The 24,655-nt window shown below is 41.8% G+C and overlaps 1 protein-coding gene across 1 annotated transcript in view; it reads right to left on the reverse strand.

Moving 5' to 3' along the window:
• Nell1 (neural EGFL like 1) overlaps positions 1 to 24,655 on the reverse strand; it is a 651,975-nt gene that overhangs the window by 36,707 nt on the left and 590,613 nt on the right. The window contains exon 15 of the mRNA XM_051174243.1: positions 6,129 to 6,269. Within this exon, the coding sequence (XP_051030200.1) occupies positions 6,129 to 6,269 (141 nt within the window). The remainder of the gene's footprint in view (positions 1 to 6,128; positions 6,270 to 24,655) is intronic.

Consider the following 24,655-nt stretch of genomic DNA (forward strand, 5'->3'; position numbering starts at 1 on the left):
GCAATCCCCATTAAAATCCCACCACAATTCTTCACTGACCTTAAAAGGATAATAAGCAACTTTATATGGAAAAACAAAAGACCCAGGATAGCCAAAACAACCCTGTGCAATAAAGGAACTTCAGGAGGCATCACCATCCCCGACTTTAAGCTCTACTACAGGTCTACTATAGCTATAGTTCTGAAAACAGTCTGGTATTGGCACAAAAATAGACAGGTAGACCAGTGGAATCAAATAGAAAATCCTGACATTAACCCACACACCTATGAACACCTGATTTTTGACAAAATAGCTAAAAGTATACAATGGGAGGAGGAAAGCATCTCCAACAAATGGTGCTGGAACAACTGGATGATGGCATGTAGAAGACTGCAGATAGACCCATGTTTGTCGCCATGCACAAAACTCAAGTCAAAATATATCAAAGACCTCAATATAAATCCACCCTCACTGAACCTCTTAGAAGAGAAAGTAGGAGGTACCCTTGAACAAATTGGTAGAGGAGATTGCTTCTTGAACATAACTCCAGGAACACAAACACCAAGATAGAACCTCCTCAAACTGAGAATCTTCTGTAAGGCAAAGGACACAGTTAACAAGACCAAACAGCAGACCACGGACTGGGAAAAGATCTTCACCAGTCCTACATCTGACAGAGGGATGATCTCCAAAATATACAAAGAACTCAAGAAAGTAGTCAACAAAATACCAAATAAACCTATTAAAAAATGGGGTGCAGAATTGAATAGAGAAAGACACTTAAGAAAGTGCTCAACATCCTTAGCCATCAGGGAAATGCAAATAAAACAACTCTGAGATACCATCTTACTCCTGAAAGGATGGCTAAAATTAGAAACACCAATGACACCTTATGCTGGAGAGGATGTGGAAAAAGGGGAACACTCCTCCACTGCTGGTGGGAGTGCAAACTTGTCCAGCCATTTTGGGGATCATTATGGTAGTTCTCTGGAAAATGGGAATCAGTCTACCACAGGACCCGGCAGTTCCCTCTTAGGCATATACCCAAATGATCCACATCCATGCAACAAAGACATCTGTTTAACTATGTTCATAGCAGCATTATTTGTAATAGAAAGAACCTGGAAGCAACCTAGATGCCCCTCAACTGAAGAATGGATAAAGAAGATGTGGCACATCTACACAATGGAATACTACTCTGCAGGGGGAAAAATGGAATCTTGAAATTCGTAGGCAAATGGATGGGACTTGAAGAAATCATCCTGAATGAGGTAACCTGGTCACAAAAAGAGAAACATGGTATGTACTCACTCATATATGAGACTTTAGACATAGAACAAAGGATCACCAGCCTATAATTCATATCACCAGAGAAACTAGGATACAAGGAGGCTCCCAAAAGATTCACACAAGGTCCCTCACAGAAGGGGAAAGGGACAAGATTTCCTCAGCATATGGGGAGTGAGGGGGAGAGCAATGAGTGGAGAGAGAACTAGGAGAAAGAGACAGGGAAGAGAGGAAATCATGCGCAACTAGGAAGATTGAGTCATGGGAAGAATAAACAAGAAGAGAGAGAGAGAGAGAGAGAGAGAGAGAGAGAGAGAGAGAGACCATAAAAGACTGAGCCATTATAGGTTTGAAGAAAAAACTGACTCTAGAGAAATGTCCAGAGACCTACAAGACTGACCCCAACTAACAATATAAACAGCAGTGGAAAGCATACAATAAATGTCCTTCTCTGACAATGAGATTGACGACTAACTTATCCACAATCATGGAGCCCTCATCTAGTAGCTGATGGAAACAGAAACAGACACCCACAGCTAAACACTGAGCTGAACTGGAATCCACATGCAGAGAGGGAGGACAAGTCCAGGCTACAGAAACACATAGAGACAGCTGACCTGAACAAGGAGGAGCTAATGGGCCCCTAGACTGGGAAACCAGCATTGGACCGATTCAGACCCCCTGAACATGGGTCTCAGTTAGAAGGACTGGGCAGACTAAGGGACCTCTGACAGTGGAACCAGGATGTATCCCTGGTGCACAAAAGGACTAAAGGACTTTGGGAGCACATCTCCTATGGAAAGAGGGCCTAGTCCCTATTCCAAATGACTTGATAGATTTAGATGACCCCTCCTTGAAGGCACCATCCTCCCTGTTGGGTGGGTGGGGGGCGGAAATGGGACGGGATGGTGGTCAGGGGGCATGAGAGGGTGGGAGAGATGGGGAGAGGGAACTGTTATCGATATGTAAAATAAAAATAATAAAAAAGAAAAGAAAAGCAGTCTCTATGCTGAAGTAATGGTTCTGCAATAAAGTGACTGCCCTATAAGCATGAGGAACTGAATTCCAATGCCTAGCACACATGTAAACATTGTGGAACAGTGATATTTGCCCTTAATCCCAATTCTTGGTGAGCGCAGAGATGGAAGGATTCCTGCAGCTCATTGACCAAACAGACAGCTCCATTGCTCAGGTTCAGTGGGAAATCCTGCTCATATTGTAGGAAAAGTGGTCACAGATGACAGCCAAACTTTAATGTCTGTCCTCTGCACACCTGCATGTATACATGTATAAATCCATACCTACACATCCACATCTGCACACACACACACACACACACACACACACACAGAGCTGCTTACATTAATTAGTATATTACCTCCATAACAGCACTGAGAACCACAGACCCCTACCACTTCATCAAAACAGTTTCATAGCAGGCCAATGGCACCTCTTGATGATACTAAACATAGGTATCTGTGTGTCCTTCTCTCCTGGCATCATTGTACAAATAAAAAAATACAGAGAACAATTGCCATCAATGAGTCTCTTGTGTATGATGACTCTGACTCTATTAATGTCTGGTACCACTCAATTTCTGTGCCACATGGTCTACTTTGAGAAAAGGAGGCAAATCTTGAATATTTTTATACGTAAAAGTAAATCTTGTGTGAATGCTATTCTTTTTTGTGTCAACACTGTAGAGTTTCTGATGAAGTGAATAGAGCAGGTGTTATTATTGCCATCTGACAAAAACCAGCATAGAATGATAAGACTATTCTTCTAAAAGCCTAAATGGCTGTATTTTTAGATTCTAATGCTTGCGTTTCTACCATTGTCTGTGAGGAAAAGCATTGGTAAGTCCATTTTGAAAAACCACCTTTTTATTTTAAAGGTTGTTTTAGGAACTGCCTAGTCTTTTAAATGTAGGCATTAGTGGTTTGTGCTATTTAGGGCTTATTCAGGTGTGATAATTTTCACTGCCGCTAAGCTCTGTTATTATGATCATGAGTTTTCAGTTCATAAATCCCCTCAAGAATAGACATCTCCACTTGTTCCTAGTTAAATCCCCAGAAGCTCTGATGCAGGGTTGGTATAGTGGGAGTGCTCAGTGAATTTCTTTTCTGAAATGTCTCCAGTGATTTTACAGAATCTAACATCCTCTGCCTTTCAGAACAATCTATACACCAAGCTATGCCAAGCCAAATAGAGAATACAGCTGACCTCATATATTTTGAATGTCTTTTCTTTCACTCATCTGACACAGCTGTATTGGATACTGAATTTTTCTAGAGGCCGCAGGTATCGTGTTGAAAGACAGACAAGAACATGTATATTTGAGACAAAAGAGTATGAGAGATCCTTGTCCATGTCCTGAAGAGTAATTAAGATATAAATATATAACAAAAAGATTGAGCAAGATACAACCAAGAGACTTGAATAACAGTCAAACGGGCTCTGCCTAAATAAGAACATTTGATATGAGACCTAACTGATAGGCAGCAATGGCAAGTTCCAGAGAGGAGAGTGAAGACACATCGGGAACTAGGAGGCACTCACTGCTAAGTTCAGGCCTGGAAAGAGCAAGCAGGCGAGCACACTGAAGAAATGAAGCCAGCAAGTAGGTAGGGATAATGCGACCTGAAGGCTTGACAGTCATGAGAAGTTAGTAAGCTGCTTATAGAGAAAGTGGTATTAAAGGTAAGTTTGAACAGGAACACAGCATACCACAATTTACACATTAGCTTGTCCAGAAAAAAATTCTGAGTCAACCAAGTTGTTGTCAGTTACCAAAGAAACACTGAGTGATGGCCAGAATTATGATCTCATGTCTTTTGGAAAAGTGAGATGAAGAATTAAGGATTAAATTAGATTAAGGATTAAAGTTCTGGGTGATGTGAATGAAGACAACCATCCTTTCATCAAAAAGTCCACTCTAACTAGGAAGGTCTCCATGCAGAATAGGAGTGAGTCCATGGATGAAGCAAGGGTGTGTGTGAGCTCATACACACACACATGTATGCACACGAGCATTTTTACACATACTTGTGCATGTACGTGTATGCCACTCAGCCTAGAAGACAGAGACCAACCGGGGGAATTGTAAAATGTAAACCTACTGTGATAATTAGGTCAGAACATGTGTGCACAGTGACTGTCTTTGGCATCTGTGATGTTGGCTCCCTTGATCTAGGTTTAATTTTTATCTGGTATCAAATAAACCGTGTATGTGGGAGCAAGCATCCACCCTGTCTGTCAGAGCCTCTTTTGTAGTTACATAATCTGACTGCCTTTCCTAATTATTGTGCACGGACTACAATAGTTCTCGCAGGAAAGGCAGAAGAATAAAACATGTTTTGAAACTGGAATGTACAGCTGAAACTGTTCTGGGTAAAGGTATAAAATCACCAGACTAGGGGAATGGTCATTCCTATGAACACATCAAATAGGAGACATATGTTCATAAGCCATCACCTGGTTTCCCAACCACAAGCAGAGGTGTGCAGCCCATGACAGGTACGATCATTTATGAACTGGGTGGTTTCTAAAGTTCTTTATGACTAAAATCCAAGCATCTTCTTTATTAATGACATTATACATAATTACCAAAAAGAATTAAACTTTTTTTCAGCCCCCCCAAACTTGGTATCATATATTAATATTGCCTCTGTCTCCAGTCCTTAGGTATAGCCATTTTGTCAACTGTCCACATAAACTCTATATCATGAGGTATGGAAACATGTACAAGAAATACCAGCAATATGCAAAGGAAGTATATGAAAACTTAATGGAAAAGCTCTCCATGAAAGCATAAACCTTTATTTCAACAACAGTGGAAGTGCAGGAGAGTATTGGCATACTTCTGGAATGTACTGACATTTAAGGTAAACACCAATACATTTTGAATATTTAATAGATGCTAATCCCATTAGCTCTTACAATGTTGATAACAATTATATATGAGCATCATCTCTATTTAAGATGTAGGTAGTTGAGGCACAGACTAGAAAACCGTTTGACTAAACTAACATATCCAGAAGTGGAAGAGCTGGAATTGTGGTCCATCCCCCCACCCCCACTCATCCCAACAGCAAGAAGTTGGTGGGAAGTGAATGATGCATCCCACTGTGGCTTAGTTCATCTTTGCCTGTCTCAGACACTAGTGGAAAAGTTAACACAATGCTGACTCAATCACTGTAGAAACTTCACTCCACTCGGCATAACACACGGGACCTGAATAATCTCAAGGCAAGAGTTAAATCTTTCACGGGCTAGGTTCCTTCACAGCTTTGGGATCCAAAGCTTAGGTACCCTGCTAACTTCCTGTGTTGATCATGAGCAGAAGCTCAGGCAGGATAGTGATTAGAGGTGACATTGCAGGAGACGGTGACTGCACAATAGCAACAACCGCAATGTTAACACAAGATACAGCACATGCAGGCATCGGCTGGAAGCGTGCTATTTGAAACAGACATTCCATCTCATCCCAAAAAGACACATGTATTATTATTCCTTTTACACATACTCCGATAAGGATGAGAGAGCTCAGTGACTTTTAAGTTCGAAGTCAAGCTCCACTTTCTAATTCTAAATCTAGCACTATTTCCTCCTGTCAGCTGCTCCCCAGACTCAATAAACTTCAGCTTATCACCGTGGCTTTACAGAAAAAGAGCTAAACACCTTCATCACACAAAGAGTCAGACTACTCTACTTTGGCATAAAATTTGCAGCACCCCACCCTATATAATCCCAGGTCTAACCTCTAAATTGCTAGGGAAGAGAATTTGAAAATAGATGAATTTAACTAGTGAGTGATGCCCTTGCAAAGATTCAGGAGCAGGGTGTTGCTGAGAGCTGCTTACCAATGCAGGACTCCCCGGACAGTGAGTAGGTCCCATCGTCATGGAAACCGCTTCTGCACTCACAGTGGTACCACCCTGGCAGGTTAACGCAGCGGGAGTGGTTGTGGCACTCAACGAATCCCTCTGCACATTCATCAATATCTGCCTCAGAGAAAAACACAAGCCCACCGGGACATTAGTGTCTTTTCACGCTAACCTCAAACATGCTAGTGTCAACATATTACAGCTGACGAATGAACTAAAATAAAAGTTACAGGAAGATCCAAATGTAACTTTTTCCCCAGAATTAAAAAAAAAAAAATGTTGAAACCTTCACTCACCAGTACCTTCTCACATAAAAGAGCAGTATGAATTAAACTGTTGATCCCTGAGCCGCTTATAGATACACATTCTGGGTGGGCATCCAAATAACCAAAATCTAAACTGACAACATGGTCTATAAGGCAAACATGGCTGTTCTCACACTCAACATTCCAAAATTAGTAATTCTAGATAGTGTTGCATGTTATTCAAAAGAGGCGAGTTCAGGAAATTCCAGATTAAGAATGTTCTAATTGGTGGGGACACATGCTTTTAATCCCAGCACTGGGAAGCCAGAGGCAGGAAGATCTCTGTGAGTTCGATGTCAGCCTGGTCTATAGAGATAGTTCCAGGACAGCCAGGACTATACAGAGAAACCCTGTCTTCCAAACCAAAACCAAACAGAAATTACTGACCTTTTAAAATTCCCATATGTACATGTATGAGGGTGTGTACATGATAGTTTTACACACAAACATACATATGAATCATAGAATGGAAAAACCTGAAAATGTGTTAATTTAATCAACAAATGGAGACTAAGAGATGAACAGGGTATCAAAGCTTGGCTATTGCTCCTGCAGAGTCCAGAAAGATCGATGTCATATTATTGAGAATGTGCTTATCCATTGACACAAAAGTACACACAGAAGAGACAGACAGACAGACAGACACACACACACACACACACACACACTCATGCATGCTTTTGTATACATACACCATCCAAATCCTACACACCATTTTTTCAAATGTATTTCTCTGGTGAATGCTTTCTCTTGGAAAATGTTCAACATCTCATGGATCTGTAGCTCTGGGGGAAATAGTTTGGGGACAATAACATGCTAATTTACTAGTGTAGTTGATGTTAAAAGTTCCCATTCCTCGCATATTCTTGACAAAGGGAAGTCTCTGGAGCTCTGCTTATTTACTCTGCCATCTGATTCTTCACATTCAGCAGATATCTGAATCGTGCAGAATTTTCAGCCCCTGAGCTAAACTAGGCAGACTCTGGTCACTCATACCATACCAGGGATGGTTCCTTCTTACAAAATTCCTCCACATAATTATTTCTCAGAATGTGGCCATTTTTGGCTAATAGCCTTCTCTTTGTTCTCCTGGAAATACCGGAGTAATAGCATATCTGAGCACAAATTTAATTAGCAGTGGAATATAAAACATGATGAATGAATGCATTGGGATTTCTTTCTACAAGGCCTCTTGAAGGTATCAGCTCAGAGCCGGTCTACGATTACTTCCTTGAAGCCAGAGCTGTACACTGAACTAATGATTTAGCCTGAAATATGACAATGTCACCTCATGACAAACCAGCCAAGTAAAGAGAGAAAGCTGCTTAAACTGTACAGACCTATCTCCGCCCTGTTACCCACTTCCCAGCATGCATTCCTTTTACACAATATTTCCAATAGGTATTGCATGCCAGGGCCCATTACTTCTCTGGCATCTTCAGACACTGCAATTAGATTGTGCGCGCATTTGTACACATCCCCTGAAATGAGCTCTTAACAGTTAATGTCACACCCTGAGTTTTATAGGTGGAAGCTGTGAGACCGATAACATTGTCAAAGGCACAAAGTGACTTGGGATAAGGTCTCAGTTCACCCAGGGGAAAGGCTCACCTCAGCTTGCAGAGTCAGGACTGTGCTCTCTGAATCCAAGGCGGTGGGAAAGAGCAAGTGTGACTGAAGATGGAGTTTTCAGAAATGACTTCCTCATGTCAGGCCCAAAGAGAAGTCTTTACATGGAAGTAGCAGGAAGTTCCACAAATCTCCCAGAAAAGTGGCCATGATCTTTATACACCACCCCATTTGGGCTGTTAGCCACAGGCGCCTTGCCATCCTTAGCGTTTGGGGAAAGCAGGGATAGGAAGTTGAGGTGTCTTTTAGAGTGGACCATCATTTATCTTGCCTTGCTCATGAAAACCCTGCTTAAACTTCCTTCCCTTTCTCTTCCAGGGTTCGAGGATGGATAATCCGACCTTAAAACTGACCCCTCCAAGCCAGGCATGGTGACACACACCTTTAATCCCAGCACTCGGGAGGCAGACTCAGGTGAATCCGTGAGTGTTTGAGGCCAGTCCGGTCTCCACAGTGGCTTTCAGGCCAGCAAGGCAACGTAGTAAGATCCTGTTTTGATGACTGGTGATGATAATCGTGATGATGGTGATGATGATGATATCACTACCACTATAAATTCAGTGGGGAATTTCTATAGGCAGGATAAATGGTGTGCAAACACTTTGTCGATTTCTAAAACAAAATGGTGAGACTGTTTGTAAAGTAGTAGAAGAGTCACTGATAGGGTCTGGAGTAAGCCACCTGAAAAGAGGGTCTCAATTCAGAGATTGCCCGTGGGTATGCCGTGAGGACTGGGTTGATTATTAATTAATATAAGCAGGGACAGCCTACTGCAGGCAGTATCATACCTCAGCAGGCAGTCAGGGCTGAGCAGGAGCCTGATAATGAGTCTGTGAGTGTCCCAACAAGTACCTTGCGTCCATATTTTCAAATTCCTATCCGACTTTTCTCAACTGTAGACTGTGATCTCCATGTGCAAACGATGAACCCCGCTCCTCTCCAAGTTGCTTTTGTTTAGAGTGTTTTTTTCACAGCAACAGAGTGTAAACCAGGACAAACACTCACTCTCACAGCCAGTAAGGATACTAAGTTAAAAGCCTGGGACTTCCCACAGGGACCCCAAAGAAGCTCTGGCTTCCTCTGGAAATGAGAATGACAATGAAGACTCCATTTCTCTGGAGTTCACCCGTCACAGCAGATTCTGGGAGTCTGCAAAGAATAACCACAGGCCATGAGTGGATACTGGATGGTAATGCTGCATATTTATGATCTCAGTGAAAGACTGATTAGAGCTAGAGATCCATTCTATGTGTACTCTTGCTGCATGTGGGGAGCACAGATGTGTCATACTCATAACACTGGTTATTTATCATTTCTATTCAGTCACTACAGTGTTCAATGCAGCCTCCACAGTTCCAAGAGCAGAACACACTCAAGAGGGTTTTCAAACACACCAGGTCTGTGAAGGAGCGTTCCCCTCAAGCTGAGGCCAGGGCTGCCTTTGTCTGTGGAAGCTTATTGCTTTCAGACAGCACTTGCTGCTGGCAAACAAACAAGACGGCCTGCCGTGGGAATGGGGTCCCCGTGAGTTTACTCTGGAATCCAAATTTCTTCCTGGAGTAATGTTGATGAATCACAGTGAACATGACTGGCTATGAGCAGATCAGTCATTCTCAAGGAAACAAACAAACAAACAAACAAACAAAAGCTATTTTTCTTTCTACTAGCAAGATACAGGATTTTGTCTAAGTCTTAGTTTAATCTAGAATAGCTCTGAAAATGTGAGGAAGGAATTTAAAAAAGAAACAACAGGGACCACCCTTCAAGGACAACTTACTGGGGAAAAGGATTTCTATTTTTGTTTCCACAGAAAATGAAAAGATGCAGATTCCTTCCAGACTAATGTGGTTTGATCACGCCAGACGGCCTGAAACAGAGTACCAGGTGATCCTACATTCAAAACAGCTGGACAAAGCAGCCTACAGACTACACCCAGGATTTCTGAATCTTCTTCAAATCCCCCATGACAGCACCCCTTACCAGCAGGAAGTAGTTTGGAAAGAACAACGTCAAAATTCCCAAATACTGTCTATAAATGTTTGTTTTCATTTAAATGGACTTGGTTATATAAAATAAATAAATTTAAAAAAAGAAAGAAAGTGCAGAACATGAATAAAAAAAGAAACAACAGGTATTTTCTCTCTCTGTGTCTCTCTCTCTCTTCTGTCTTCTATTCCTACCCTGACTCAATCTTCCTAGTCGCACCTGCTTTCCTCTCCTCCTCTCCTCTCCTTCTCTTTCTCCCACTTCTCTCTCCAATCACTGCCTCCCCCCCCCCACTTCCAGAGAACATAAAAGAGGGAGCCATTATTGGTTTGAAGAGAAAACTGAACTGAAAGAAAGGTCTAGAGAACTACAAGATTGCCACAAACTAACAATTTGAGCAACTGTGGAAAGGCTACCATAAATGCTCTTCCCGGATAGTGAGATCAACAACTAACTTATCCACCATCATGGAGCCCTCATCTAGTACCTGTTGGAAACAGAAGCAAATACCCATACCTAAACACTGAGTCAAACTAGAATCCAGATTCAGAGGGAGAGGACAAGACCAGGCGGCAGAAACACATAGAGACAGCTGACCTGAACAAGGAGGAGCTAACGGCCACCAGACTGATAGCTGGGAAGCCAGCATGGGACTGACTCAGGCCCCCCTGAATATGGGTCTCAGCCAGAAGGACTGAACAGTCTAAGGGACCTCAGACAGTGGAGCCAGGATGTATCCGAGGTGCACAGAAGGACCCTGTGAACACATCCCCCATGGAGGGATATTGCCTTAACCTAGACACAGGAGAGAAGCCCTAGTCCCTACTTCAAATGACTTGACAGATTTACATGACCCCGCCTGGATGGCATTGCCCTACATGTGGAATTGGGGAGGGTGATCAGGGTGCGTGTGAGGGGGCAGAGAGGGTACAAGGGAGGGGGAGGGAGGGGGAATTGGGATCGACATGTAAAATAAAAGATAAATTAATTAATTTTTAAAAAAAGAAAGAAAGAAACAGATGTAGCAGGACGGTGGAGGATGGAATTTACAGTTTTTATATCCATATAAGCCAGACAAACTAACACTATTGTCCAGGGTGCTTTGCTGAAAAAAAAAAATCTAGTGACTGACTCAGCATCAGCCACAATATCATCATCATACCAAAGAGCCTGGAAAGAAAGGTTGATGCAAAGAAATGCCTCTATTCAGATCTCTCAGGTAAATTCTGTAAAGGTTATTTGAATATTGTGGTGAATACAGTCTGATAGCTAAAATCTGGAAGTGGATAATCAAGAAAGAGAAAGTTATGTCCAGGTGCTCTTCGACCCTCAAATAGTATGGTATCACCTTCTCCAACTCCTCCTTCCCCTCAGGTCTTTGCACATACACATTTCACCACATCCTGCTCTAACACTCATTTCCCTTGCATCTGCCATTCAAATACCAATTTCCTAAAAAAAATGGTGGGGGAGGGTGGTAGATCTCATTTAGGCTTATATTCACTGTTAGCAAGTGCATGATAAGTCATGGGAAAGTACGTAAGGAAAGTATGTAGGAAAGAATGGATAAAATATGAGTACCATGAATGAAAAGAGCAACGAGAAGGTGTCCCAACACAGATCGGGAATACTATAAGATTTCTGCTGTTTGTGAATTGCCAGACAGGAGGCCAATTCATAATACTAAATGCAATGAGGTTATTTTAATGCTTATATATTATTGAACTCTGACAGATACCATGTAGTTTCTGATTAATACATTGTTCCCATCTATAAATAGAAAATAGAAACAAAGGGAGCTCTAAACCCTCAGTGAACATTCCTTCTGTATGAAGGCTTTTATTGACACTGAGGAGCAGATGATTATCCAATGATTTTCATGGGTCCTAAGGGACATATTAAATGTTGCTCAGGATGTGTGATAGGGTGCATTTTCTATTGGAAGTCCTCCACAAATACTGGCTTCTTGTGAAGTCTCATTCCCTTAACTTCACTATTCTCTTCCTTAAGGTTTCCCTGTTTGAATTCTTGGGTGAAAATGTATGTAGTCAATAATGTTTTCTCAGAGATTTTCTTTGCTTTTCCTCTTCCTCGTCTTCTCCTACCTCTTTCTACTGGAGATTGAACTCAGGCCCTTGTGCACACTAGGCAAGCACTCTACCATTGAATATATTTGGTCCTTAATATCCTTTCTCAAAAATGTGTTTGTATTTTATTCTAATTGTGTGAAGCTCACAGTAGTGTTGTGACTCAGTTTGCTAAACAGCAATTCTCAAACTTTGGGGGTTGCATATCTGATTAGATATTTACTCTGTGATTAATAACAATACCAAAATACCAAAATTAGTTATGAAGTAGCAATGAAATAATTTATATTGGGGGGGGTCACAGCATGAGGAAATGTGTTAAAGGGCTGCAGGCATAGAAAAACTGTGTGAGTGTATTACAACTACTTTGAAGAGTTTACAGCATGAAAATGAGTCATTGAGAAGTTTGTTATTTTCCATGCAACAGAAGGTTATTGGATGTCTACTAGGTGCTAAACATAATTCTCTTTCTTCGAGGGAAGACAGAGTTTCTAGTTTGCAGGGATAAACTCTGGGAGGGAAAACCTTCACTATTAAAAACACAGTCATGGCTAAGATTGCAGGCTCTAGAGACACATATCTAGAATTTCCTAGATGCTGTATTATACTGAACACAGAGTGCAGAGACAACCCTCAGCAGAAACAGGGACCCTCTGGGTCCCAACTCTTTGCCTTGAGCGCCTCACTTGCAAGCAGGTGAATCCATGTGAGTAATATAAGAAATACTATTCCCATACATCCCATAAGCATGCTTCATGGGATCCCCAAAGTTTTGTTCACTTTGCCCATTGGAGGCCAATGGCTAGGGAAACCTTAGGAGCCACAGGTTAAGATGGTAGAACCTTTTTTCTCTGGCTTCCAGCATTGCAACAGGAACAGGCGATTTCTGTAGACTTGAAACTGACATGCTATTTAGGAAGCCTGGCTTAGTGGTAGTAGCCTTTAATCCAAGCTTGGGAGACAGAAGCAGACAGGTCTCTGAATTTAAGGCCAGCTTTGTCTACATAGCAATTTCCAGAATATTCAGGACTGCATAGAAAGACTCTCTAAACAAAACGATACATACTAGTGTGATATTGATCCATTACATGTGGTGGGACTATGCCCCTGTGATACCCAGTCTTTCCTAACTGTTTTAATGACACTTTTTCTTTATTAAAGGAAAGACTTTTCATATTAGAATTCACATAGACTCACTCTCCACAGGGAATCAAGGAGAGTTCTCAGCACATATCATGCAAGCAGGACCAGGAGAAGATGTTTGGTGCTGAAAGTCAGGGTAATTAAGGGCAAAGCACAAAAGCTATGTGGTCAGATACGCTTGAGTTTGAGGCCTGGCACAGTTACTGCCTACCTGTATAACTCTGCACATGATATTTATATTTTTCTGACCTTACATTTCCTTGGCTCTACTCCACAAAGCCAAGCTCCATACCACAATTGCATATAGCTCCAGAGAAACTCCAAGGCTGTACAGTTTCTAGGTCTCAGATATTTGTGAAAAATCAAAGTATTCCGTGATATTGCACTGAAGGCCTCTTTGGAACCTTAATTTCTGACAAGATGGATAGTCTGCATTCTGCACCAATGTCCTCCTATCTGACTCACCACCCAAATGACCATTGAAGGTTCAGGAATCCCCTTGGAACCACGGTTGCTTCACTAAGCACATTGATAATAAAAAATGAAAACAAAGCATGTCTTATATTTTATTCTTCTCAAATATATTACACCAGGACCACAGTTTCCCCCTCCTTTCTCTCCCCCAGTCTCTCTCCCCAATTCCCTTCTCCTCCATCCCCTCTTCCCTCCATCTCCCTTCAGAAAATAGACCTCCCAGGGACATAAACCAAATACAGCATAATGTGTTACAATAATACCAGGCACATAGCATTATATCAAGGCTGGATAAGTCTTCCCAGTGGGATAAAAAGGGGCCTACGGGCAGGCAAAAGAGTCAGTGACGGCTCCTGCTCCCACAGTTAGGAATTTCACAAGAACACCAAGTTACATGTTAGCAGTAACATATATGAGACGGATCAAGGTGAGACCCCCCACAAGATTCCCTGATCCCCTCATGCACCCATGAGCCCTGATCAGTTGATTGTGTAGGCCAGGTTCTTGTGGTCCCCCTGGCTCCTCTGACCCTTTCTCCGCCTCCTCCACAGAACTCCCCAAGCTCTGCCTAATGCTTAGCTCTGGGACTCTTCATCTGATTGCTGGGTGAAGTCTCTCTGGTCTCTTTGATGGGGATTCTAATAGGCACCAGTCCCAAAACACTCTGCAGGCAGGACAAACCATGTGGCTGGGTTGGTGTCCCAATCCCTCCACTTAAGGCCTTGTGTGGTTACAGAAGATGCAGGCTCTGTATCTCCCATTATTAGGAGTCTTTGCTAGGGTTTTCCCCAGAGATTCCATGGAGTTTCCATTGTATTTGTTTCTTCCACTGTCCTTGATTTAATCCCCGCTGTCGTCAACTCCACTCACCCCTAGTCCATCCTTGAAATCTATTCTATTTCCCCTTCATGGGGATCTTGTGTTCCCTCTTAATCCCTTCTTGTTGCTTAGCATCTCTGGAGTTGGGAGGCAGTATCATGATTATCTTTTACTTTAAAGCTAATATGCACTTATGAGTGAGTGCATACCATGTTTGCCTTTCTGGCTCTGGGTTACCTCACTGCGGATGACGTTTTTTTCAAGTTCTATCAATTTGTCTGTAAATTTCACGATGTCATTGTTTTTAACAGGTGAGTACTATAACATTATGTAAATCACATGTTCTTTATCCATCCTTTGTTTGAGGAACATGTAGATTGTTTAGTTTCTATTATGAGTAAAGCTGCAATGAACATACTTGAGCACTTTATTTGAAATCACGGGGCTGGGGAGATGGCTTTGTGGTTAAGAGAACTGACTGCTCTTTCAGGGGATCTGGGTTCAATTCCCAACACCCACATGGCAGCTCACAACTATCTATAACTCTGGTATCTTTGCAGACATACATGTGTAGCTGGAGTTTCTTTCCTGCCAGGACCATCCTCTCTTCATCTCCAAATAAGCACACAGAGACATATATTAATTTATAAATTGTTGAACAACGACTAGGGCTTCTTACTGGCTAGCTCTGTCTTAATTATTAACCCATTTCTATAAGTCCATGTACATCCATGTCATCTTGGCTTACCTGAGATTGCCTGGACCTGTCACTCCTTTGGTCGCTACACTGTGTCTTTGTGTGTGTGTGTGTGTTTGTGTGTGTGTGTGTCCTCTGCCTCTCTTTCGAGAACTCTCCTCATCTCCTGGCCCCACCTATCTTCCTGCCTCTATTGGCCAAACAGTGTTTTATTCATCAACTAATAAGAGAAACACATGTACAGAAGGACACCCCCCATCATACATGTAAGCAAATCTCCAAGACACAGAAAATAAAAAAAAAATAATAACAAGAATTTAAAAAGAGCATGTTATAAAAGATTGGTGCCGAATGCTCTGAAATCTTAGCCATAGGGAAACTGAGGCAGGAAGATTAAGTAATTGGAGACCAGCCTGGGCAGCATGATTAGGACTTTGCGACAAAACAGAATTAAAAAGAATGAAATCACCAACCACTCTTGCTTTCCAATGCAGGGCACCTACCCTGGCCTCCTGGCTGCTGCTCAAGCCCACTGTACTCTAGCCTTTGCATACGCTGGTTCCCTGCCTAGAATGTCCCCTCAGGTAGCTCTATGGATGGGGCTTCAAGGTTTTGGCCCTTGAGTGAAATATGCATCATCTCCGTGTGACTCTCTGTTGCCACCATACATTAAATTGCAGCTCCCCAACCACACAATTGCCTCCATGTGCCATTGCGTGAGTGCATGCTTTCCTCCTTTTTGCCTATGGTTATTTTAGCAGACTCCGTAGGATGCATGTGCTCTTATTTGTTTTTTCTTTGTTCCATCACTAGCATGCACACTCCTAAATGCAATGTGAAGGCAGAATGGAAAACAAAGAAGTGAAAAAGACAGAGAGCAGGACGGCCACAGGAAATTCATTTTTGAGATGGTATTGGACGGTGCCCTGTGCTGACTCATTTTCTCCAGGTCTTTTGCTAAAATCACACCCTGGGGCCTTGTTCTCTCAGACCTGGAGGAGGGCAGTTGTACCATGGGATGACTTCTCAACGATTGCCTCCTCTAACCTATAGCAACAGCACCCTGATCTTAAGCCCCATGCCCCGGAGGGGTTTAACTAACATATAGCAGCTGATCAGACATTCGATCGCTGAGTCAGCTTGGGTAAGTTATGTTCCAAGTTAATTAATTCCTTCATGTATACAGAAAGCAAAGATTTGATTCAGCCAACATTATCCCCCATTACTCTACTGAACACTAGCGTTCCATGCAGGTACTTCCAGCCAAACATGAGAAGCCATTGATGAACCTTAAATGACATGAACAGCTAGCTGTTCATTTCTGCTGTGTAGACCTAGGAGTGTTAGTAATATGGACACTGAAGGTCTTATCAACTGAAAATCCTATGATTTGTGTTTCTTTTTATGTCACAGTGTTCTATGACAAATGGTCTACCTTGTACAAATTTACCTGTTCAAAGTACAAAGAAGTGTCCTAAATTTCACTATTTCTCCATGATGATCAAAGGCTTTTTACTACAAAAGTAGTCTTTGGAATGTTGATTTAAGTACATACATTTCATACCCCATTTCGTTTCATGCAAATAATTATTTCTAACTTAAAAACCAAACACCAGTTTTAATTTGAGGAATCCTTTCTCGTCTGCAAATCCTGTAATTTTTAATAGTACTATCACTTCATTTAGCTCCAAATTCAATTCTGTTTTATGATGTACTGTATTTCTTGGAATTGTTTTTTTTTATCAGAGAAAAAAATGTGAACATACTAATAATTTAGTATGTTTCAGGTTTTCTGACAAGTGTTATATATTTATTAGATATACATTTGCTATACATTTTATTTGATTATCAGAATGCTTCAAGGAAAATTTTAAATCAGACACTTAAATGTGTGATGATATTGCAATGGCAAAATATCTGAATACTAGAATATGGACCTAAAGAAGGTCTGCTTGGCCCTCCAGTTCACATTAATACACAGACTATACAGTTTCTAGAACATCTAATCTTATTTCCTCCCAGGGCTAAGAACCATCGCTAACCTAAACGTGACTCAAACTGACTGTTAGAAGGTGTCCAGGTGAAATAGTTGAAAGAGGGAGCAGAATTTAGAGTTTCCGTTCAGGGAAATTAACTGCCCATTGTAAGGAAAATAACCCCTTCACAAGAAACTGCTACTTCTATAAATAAGTGGTACATTTTAATACATAATAATACATTACTAATGAGATAAAGACAGAGGGAGATATGATTCATATAAGAAGGATGGGTAAGAAAAAACCAAATGCATAACTACCCAGAAATCACATTTATCAGACAGAACTGTGAAGAAAACATTGAACAACATTTTAAAGAAAAAAATAAATAATGAAATTATATCAACCGAGGCAGAGTACTATGGAGCGTGTACACCATCTCAGCTGCAGGAAAGAACAAATCTAAGGACTGAATATGAGCTGTGGTTTTCAAGAATGGGAACTAAAACACCGAGGAAAAAGTGTAGTTGCCACAGATGCCCACATCAAGGGACCAAGAGGACGAATCTGGATCTAATCATGTCAGGGAGAGAGCTTGGGGAGACAAGGCAACTAGAATTCACTGGGCAGAGACACGAGATAGAAACATAACTCCGAAATCCTACACAGAAAACCTAACTCAGGAGTTAGGTAGAATGCTCACAAGGGAGCTGGAGGAATACCCCAAACTGAGAGAAGACTACACTAGATTAGCGGGGGCAGTCTTGGCTGTCGGACAAGGGAAGAAATCGTTCATGCTAGACTAGGAAAATCTCACACTTTGGTGAATAGTTCTTGGCCATGTATAATAAAATATCTTGCTCCAAAAGTGGAGGATAATCACCTTGAGGGTTAAATGGTCACATGGCTTCTTATCCATGTTTACAGTTGCAAGTGACATCTTCAACATGCTTAGCTCATTTTCTCTAAGAAGAAAAATGACCTCACCAGAAATGGAATGGCATAGGAGTATTAGATCAGCAATTGTTTCCAGAATTTAGGATTGTTCCATATCTTAACTAAGGTCATCTCCATATTAGCATAGCCACAAGCCAGAAATTCTTCATCCAGTCATTTCTAGAGGTCCTGGACTATAACATTGTTTCAAACCAACCAAAAAGATGAATTCTTAACAACATATTAAAACAAATCTAGGATTTCAGTCTAACTTCTCTAAATTTGTTAAGTTTTAATCATAACAACACCAGCAAGGAACATATTATATATTAATACAATCTAGTCACCATTACCAAAGCAGAGATTCTTGGGATAAGGGCATTTACCTGCATTTTATTAAGCATAGCGGGATTATCCTGGGAATCATAATTTTGAGATGAAGATGCCTCTGTTTCCCTAGTGACTTGTCTAGTTAGGGCCATGTGACCAAGTTCTAGCTAGTGAGAGACAGGAGAAAGTTGGCTGGGCATGGCACTGGCGGCGGGATGATGATAGAATTCTGGCATGCTCACTCTTTCACCAGCTGAAAGAAGGCAGCAGCGCCTGGAGGTCCAACCATCTCACAACCATGGGATAAATTCCAATAAAGGCAGACACACAAAACCATCCCTTCCACACCCCAGACCTGATGGCTCAAACCTTGAGCTACCCATTACAAGATTTCCTGTCATCAGAGCCAATTAAAGACTATAATGTCTCCCAATTACTTCTCATTTCCATCTCATAGGCTAGGAAAAATGAGCCAGAAACAGGTCCTATCCTTTATCCAAACAGTGTGCAACCACATTTTTCTGATGCCCCGCATGAACCCGAAGATCTGAAATGTGGCTATGCTTTGCTTTGCTCCATGTTAATACATGCAGTGCTGAGTGTGACGACTCATATTCCTCGTCAGTCTGTCAGGAGCTAGCATCAGTACGGAGACAAATGTCTGCACATGCCTGTGAGAGACTGTCCAGATGGGCTTAACTGAGGCAGGAAGAGCCTCCCTAAGTGCTGGCAGCCCCGTCCCATGGCTTGTGCTAGACCGAATCAAAAGAGAAAGCCAGCTGAGGAGCGACATTCTTTTCTCTCCGCTTCCTGACTGCGCGTGACGCCCTGTGAGCCGCTCACACTCCTGCCCCTGTGCTGTCCCCACCGCGATGGCCTGAACCCTTAAACCGTGAGCAAACAGACTTTCCCTCCCGACACTGCTGATGTGAAGAATCTTGTCACCCGAGTGATAAGTCTCTCTGAGTTTCTTTATGACTTAAGAATCCTTGGGTGCGATGCTAGTGAAACTGTCCTGGGGGATAGTTTATTTTCTTACTCAAGGGGAGAGACACAACCCATCTTTTAATTTATTCAGGCAAGATGTTAAAATTGTCCCTTTAAAGACAAGTCCACATTTTTTACTCCGATTATTCTGATAGCTTGCATTATTCATCTTGGTGGTATTTATGCAGGCATGATAAATAAGATAATTTACCTCCAAGCAAAACAGAGAGGCTCCAGCACCCCCTTGGAAAAAAATGAAGAATTTAAGTCAGGAGTTTAGAAATCAGTGCTGTATATCTGTCACCAGTGGATTACGCCCAGAGAAAAATCCTTTTATGTTGTGCAGTGCTAGACAAGTCACCATCATAAAGAAAAAGTTATTTTAAGGGGGGGAGGAGTAAAAGCCTCCATTTGTCAAAATCAAAAGTTTTGCAATTTGTGGTTTTGAAAGGATGAACTGAAAGTGTTTTCTTTTAGGCACACTGGAAAAGAAATTCCAAAACCTCAAGTCGCCCTTCAAAGAGTCCCAAGGGCTCTCCTGTGGCTGTGCGGGTGCCCCTGCTTTAAATGTCTTCGCAGGAGTGACACAGCTCAGAAAGATCTAGAACCAAAGCTGGCCAAAAGTTAGCTCTGGGCACTTGGAAACGCTGGACTAGGGCCAAGTAACTCGAAGCGCGCTCTGAGGCAACCTGTCACTTCTTGGTCAGCTTAACTACCTAGTATGGGAAATCAGAGTAGGCATCTAGAGGGGACAGGCTCCTGAGAATTTAGGCTATAGGATGTTGGATCCTGCAGAGATGGGTAACTACTTCTGGCAGTGCCTCTGTAGAAGGTCCTTTCAAGTGTATGAGTTAGTCACTGTAGCATGGCACAAATGGGGCAGGAAGGTGACAGCTCCAGGTAATGTCCCCCCCCCCCCCGCCATGTTGTATTCCTAGTGAAGACCGCTCCCACAGCAGCTAAAGATGCACCGGTTAAATGTTGCTATTTGAGTGTTGTTTCAAAAACAGTGCCAAAGCCATATGGTGTAGAGTGCACACAATGTATTTCCATCGAACATAAGCTCTTCTTCGTAAGCTGAACTCACTGACCACCGGTTCACACAGAGGGAAACTGAGGACAAAAAGCAAAGTAACTGGCGTAAGATTGGCTGGCTGGATGGGCAAGTACATAATACTGCATACACTCCAAATAGTTTAAGAGCCATTTCAAGAGTAGTGGAGGAAGACAGCTAGACACATTAAAGTGTAGGTGGCGAGATTCTATGTCGATGTTGCACACACAGACATTTATCTCCTAACACATCCCAAGGGGACTTTGCTTGAGACTAAAAATACAAACATGAAAAGAAGGAATGCATCTTCGGGGCCTGCTACGTACTCCACGGTGAAGTTTTAGCTCCCATGGCAAGACTGAGAAGCGCGCTGGCTGCTCACTCCCCTATTCTACAGGTCAGAGAACTGGAGTATTATTTTTGTATATGAAAGCACTGGGCTTGTCTAATGGCATTTACCCTGTTCCTTACTGTGCAATATTGCTTCTTTCCCCTGTGACATCAGAAGGGACTGAGCATGCGGCCCCCACCCCGGAGGATCTCAAAGGGTTTGAAGGGAGGCACTTGTGGCTACACATTCTTCTTTGGGGGAAGCATCAGAACAATAGTACTGAAGAAACTACAGGCAGCCAAGCAGCCTCCAGAGATGACTCTGCAGGGAGTCAGATGCTCATTCAGGACAGAAAACTCCAATTGCTTCCCTCTCCAAACTGTAGTGGGCCAAATTGCTGCTGCCAATTTTCTGCTCCCTATATTCAGGTAAGGTTCCACCTTTGAAATCATAGTCAGATAATGGGGTCCCTGAAGGAGTATTTTAGATGAGACCTGTCATACAAGGAGGCCAGGCAGTCAGATCCATCTTGGCTGATACTGTCTGAACCTACTGCCCATGTACTCCTGGATCCAGGGTCTGTGCGGAACTAATCCCCAAGGGAACTAAGCACTCCTGAGCTCGAACACTCTCTTCCAATACAAATGAAGGGTAACACCACTAGACTTGTTAACTTGTTAAAGTAGATAAGAGGATAGGGCCCAAAACTCCACCGTACACAAAGAACTAGGACTGAGAAATGCTGGAACCAGGACAGATAATCTTCACCAATACCAGATGATCGACCCTGTAGACACACAGACAGGTAATGTTATACAGACTCAGCAGGCTGTATTTATATATGTGGAAATATTTAGGCCAGGAGTTTGAAAGAGAGCAAGGATGAGTATAAAAGAGGGTTTGGAGGGAGAAAAGGAGAAGGTGGGAATCATGTGATTATATTATACTCTCAAAAATAAATAATTTTTAAAGATGCAATGTGGCCAGAGCTAAGAGATAAAGCAGTGGGAATCCCAGGTGAGTTCTTAGAGCCCGAGTGAGTCCCTATTCCAATCTCGGGGTCCATTTGCTGTGGCATAAAGGTTACTTTGTCAGGAATTTGGAGATATAAAGCAAAGAAGGCAGGAAATGGGACCTTGCTGTGAACTATGTTTTACATAACAATCCCTACATTTTCACTGTGTTCTAACTCTTTCTGTATCAGCCGCATCCTACACGATTTCCCTCCATGTTCCCTCTGCTTGTACCACAGACAGACTTTTGGAATGAACTAGAGACATAGCAGCCACAGGAAGATCTCTGTGGTCTTCATAATGATCCCTGTGTAAGCATGCTACAAATAATACAGCAGTATTAAAGACAGACTGTAGGGAGAATATGGAATGGTTCGTGTTAACATGGACTGTAGAGGAATCATTTCCGAAGACCTCATTTCATTGCTGGATCTTTAAGCCCTGATTTCACCTTCAATCTTGGAAATATGAAGAACCTGAAGACACTGTACAGAAAATCTACATTCCTGTGAGAAAGCAAGTTCCAGAATAGGAAAGAGGTAAAAAGACACATACACACACACATGCACGCACGCACGCACGCATGCACGCACGCACACACACACACACAGAGAGAAATACAGACAGGCAGAGTCATAGAGGACATAGAGACAAGAGACAGAGACAGAAATAGATTTGGCAATCCACAACATGACTGCAACATAACAAGAGTGGGTGAGGAGAAACATATACCACTTAAATTGTGCCTGGACCTCCACTGTGGAGCAGCCTGGACTGGCACATTGCACTTGTGTTTGGCAGGTTTAAACATCTAGCATTGTGTTATTTGCCCTCAACAAGGACAATAAACTTCTAAACATTCTGGGTGTAGCCCTCTTCTGTTACAACAATTTGTAGAATGAAGTTTCATTGTAAGTAGTTTTAGATGATGAATGTACATAAAAGTTTAAGTAAGAAATCGTGTCCAATAATTTAATTAACAATTTAATTTAGTAATGTTAATTAAATTTTATCTCTTAGACTAATAAAACTGATATCTCTAATGTATTACTTTTAAAATTTGCAAAATTATGGAACCTAATTAATTGATTCAGAGCATTCCACTTTTAATCATGCATTATTTTTCTGTGCCAAGTAATTGTCATTGTCAGAGCAATCATTTATAAACACAAACACTTTATAATGGCATTTCATTAATATTAATATTTTAGCAAAGACTTATGTGCTTATTTATCAGAAGAGGACTAAAATAATAAATTATACCCTTTCAGTTCAAGAACATTATGTCCAGTTCTTCAGGCACCAGTACAATGTATCCCTTCATCACTCTTGTATCCTCACTGTGGGAGTCCAAGGTTCAAGATGAATTCTAGACAGCCCCACCCAAATCTGAACTTTGACCCAACCTTTTACTGGCTACAGAATCAGATAGTATCTTGCTGTCTTCATTAGAAAGACAGTGGTTACTGTATCACCTTGATGCACAATAGGAAAAGTTCTGCAGTTGATTATGGATCTATGTTGAGAGGCCTTCTTACTAAAAAACTAAATACTTCCCATTTTAACTTCATCGCATGACAGCCTCTAGCTGATTTTGGATATGGCTCATGTTTGGAATGGCGTTCCCGCCTCTTCCAGGGTCCCTTTCTCTCCCAGGTGTCCCTTCTCAGTCTTTATAAGGCACCCGCATTTTATAAATTTGGCACAGATCCACATCTTTAAGTAGCGTAGTAAAGCCACAAAAGAGAGAGTTGTGGTGGTCTTGGAAAGGTACACAAGCTTTGCTAGCATTTGAGCAGCTAAGAGCACTTGGCATTCTTCCCAAGGAAGTGGGTTCAATTCTCAGCACCCGAAGGACGCCTCACAACAGCTTACAATTCCAGCTCCTGTTCTGTGCCCTGTTCTGACCACCAAAGCACTACATATGTGTGGTGTTTACACCCAGACAAACACTAAAAATGTTAAAAAGTCATGAATGATCCATGTTCACACATGTACAAACTGAGATATGGCCATAGCAAGGTTTGTTTGCTCCATATCAGTTCTGGGTAAAATCCAGTACCTTAACTAGAGGGAACAGCTAGCAATTAACTTCCCTTATGATTACTCAAATATTATTTCACAGGCATTAATTTTTCCTATGGTGTTGACTACAATTCACTGAGTAAAATTGTGCTCAAGGGTTGGGAATTACAAGTCAAAACCTAATTGAACAGCAGGGATAGGCTGATTGTCATCAGCAAATACCTCCTCTGCAAAGCTTCATTGAGGCTGCCTGGGGTCCCAGACTTTAACTAATGGTAGCCTGGCTGCTTGGAGATAAATGAGTGTTCAATCAGCTTGAATGCTTCTTTCTTTTGACCAGAAAAACAGGTACCATTAATTAAGTTTCTGGTTCTAAAATGACCCAGAACTATTTGTTATGTATGACCCATCCATCAAGGCCAGAAGCTCTATAGTAGGCAATGAGCTCTAGTTGGGAATTTGAGGTGGGGCTGGTGGGGTTAGCATCATGCAAATGTACATAGTCACCTTCTATCCACTCAGACTACTTTTTCTAGTATTATAGTTTTTATTTTCAGAAAGTTTGGGGATATTTTCACAGATGTGTCCTTTTACTGCCTTTGCATTTTAAATTCTGGTCTTCCTCAACTTCAGTTTAAAGATAACAAATCTTGGGCTGGGGAAATAGTTCATTGATAAACTTCTTACCTTGTAAGCCAAAGACCCAAATTC

This window comes from Phodopus roborovskii, unplaced genomic scaffold (assembly GCF_943737965.1).
Source record: "Phodopus roborovskii unplaced genomic scaffold, PHOROB, whole genome shotgun sequence".
Classification (NCBI taxonomy): Eukaryota; Metazoa; Chordata; class Mammalia; order Rodentia; family Cricetidae; genus Phodopus; species Phodopus roborovskii.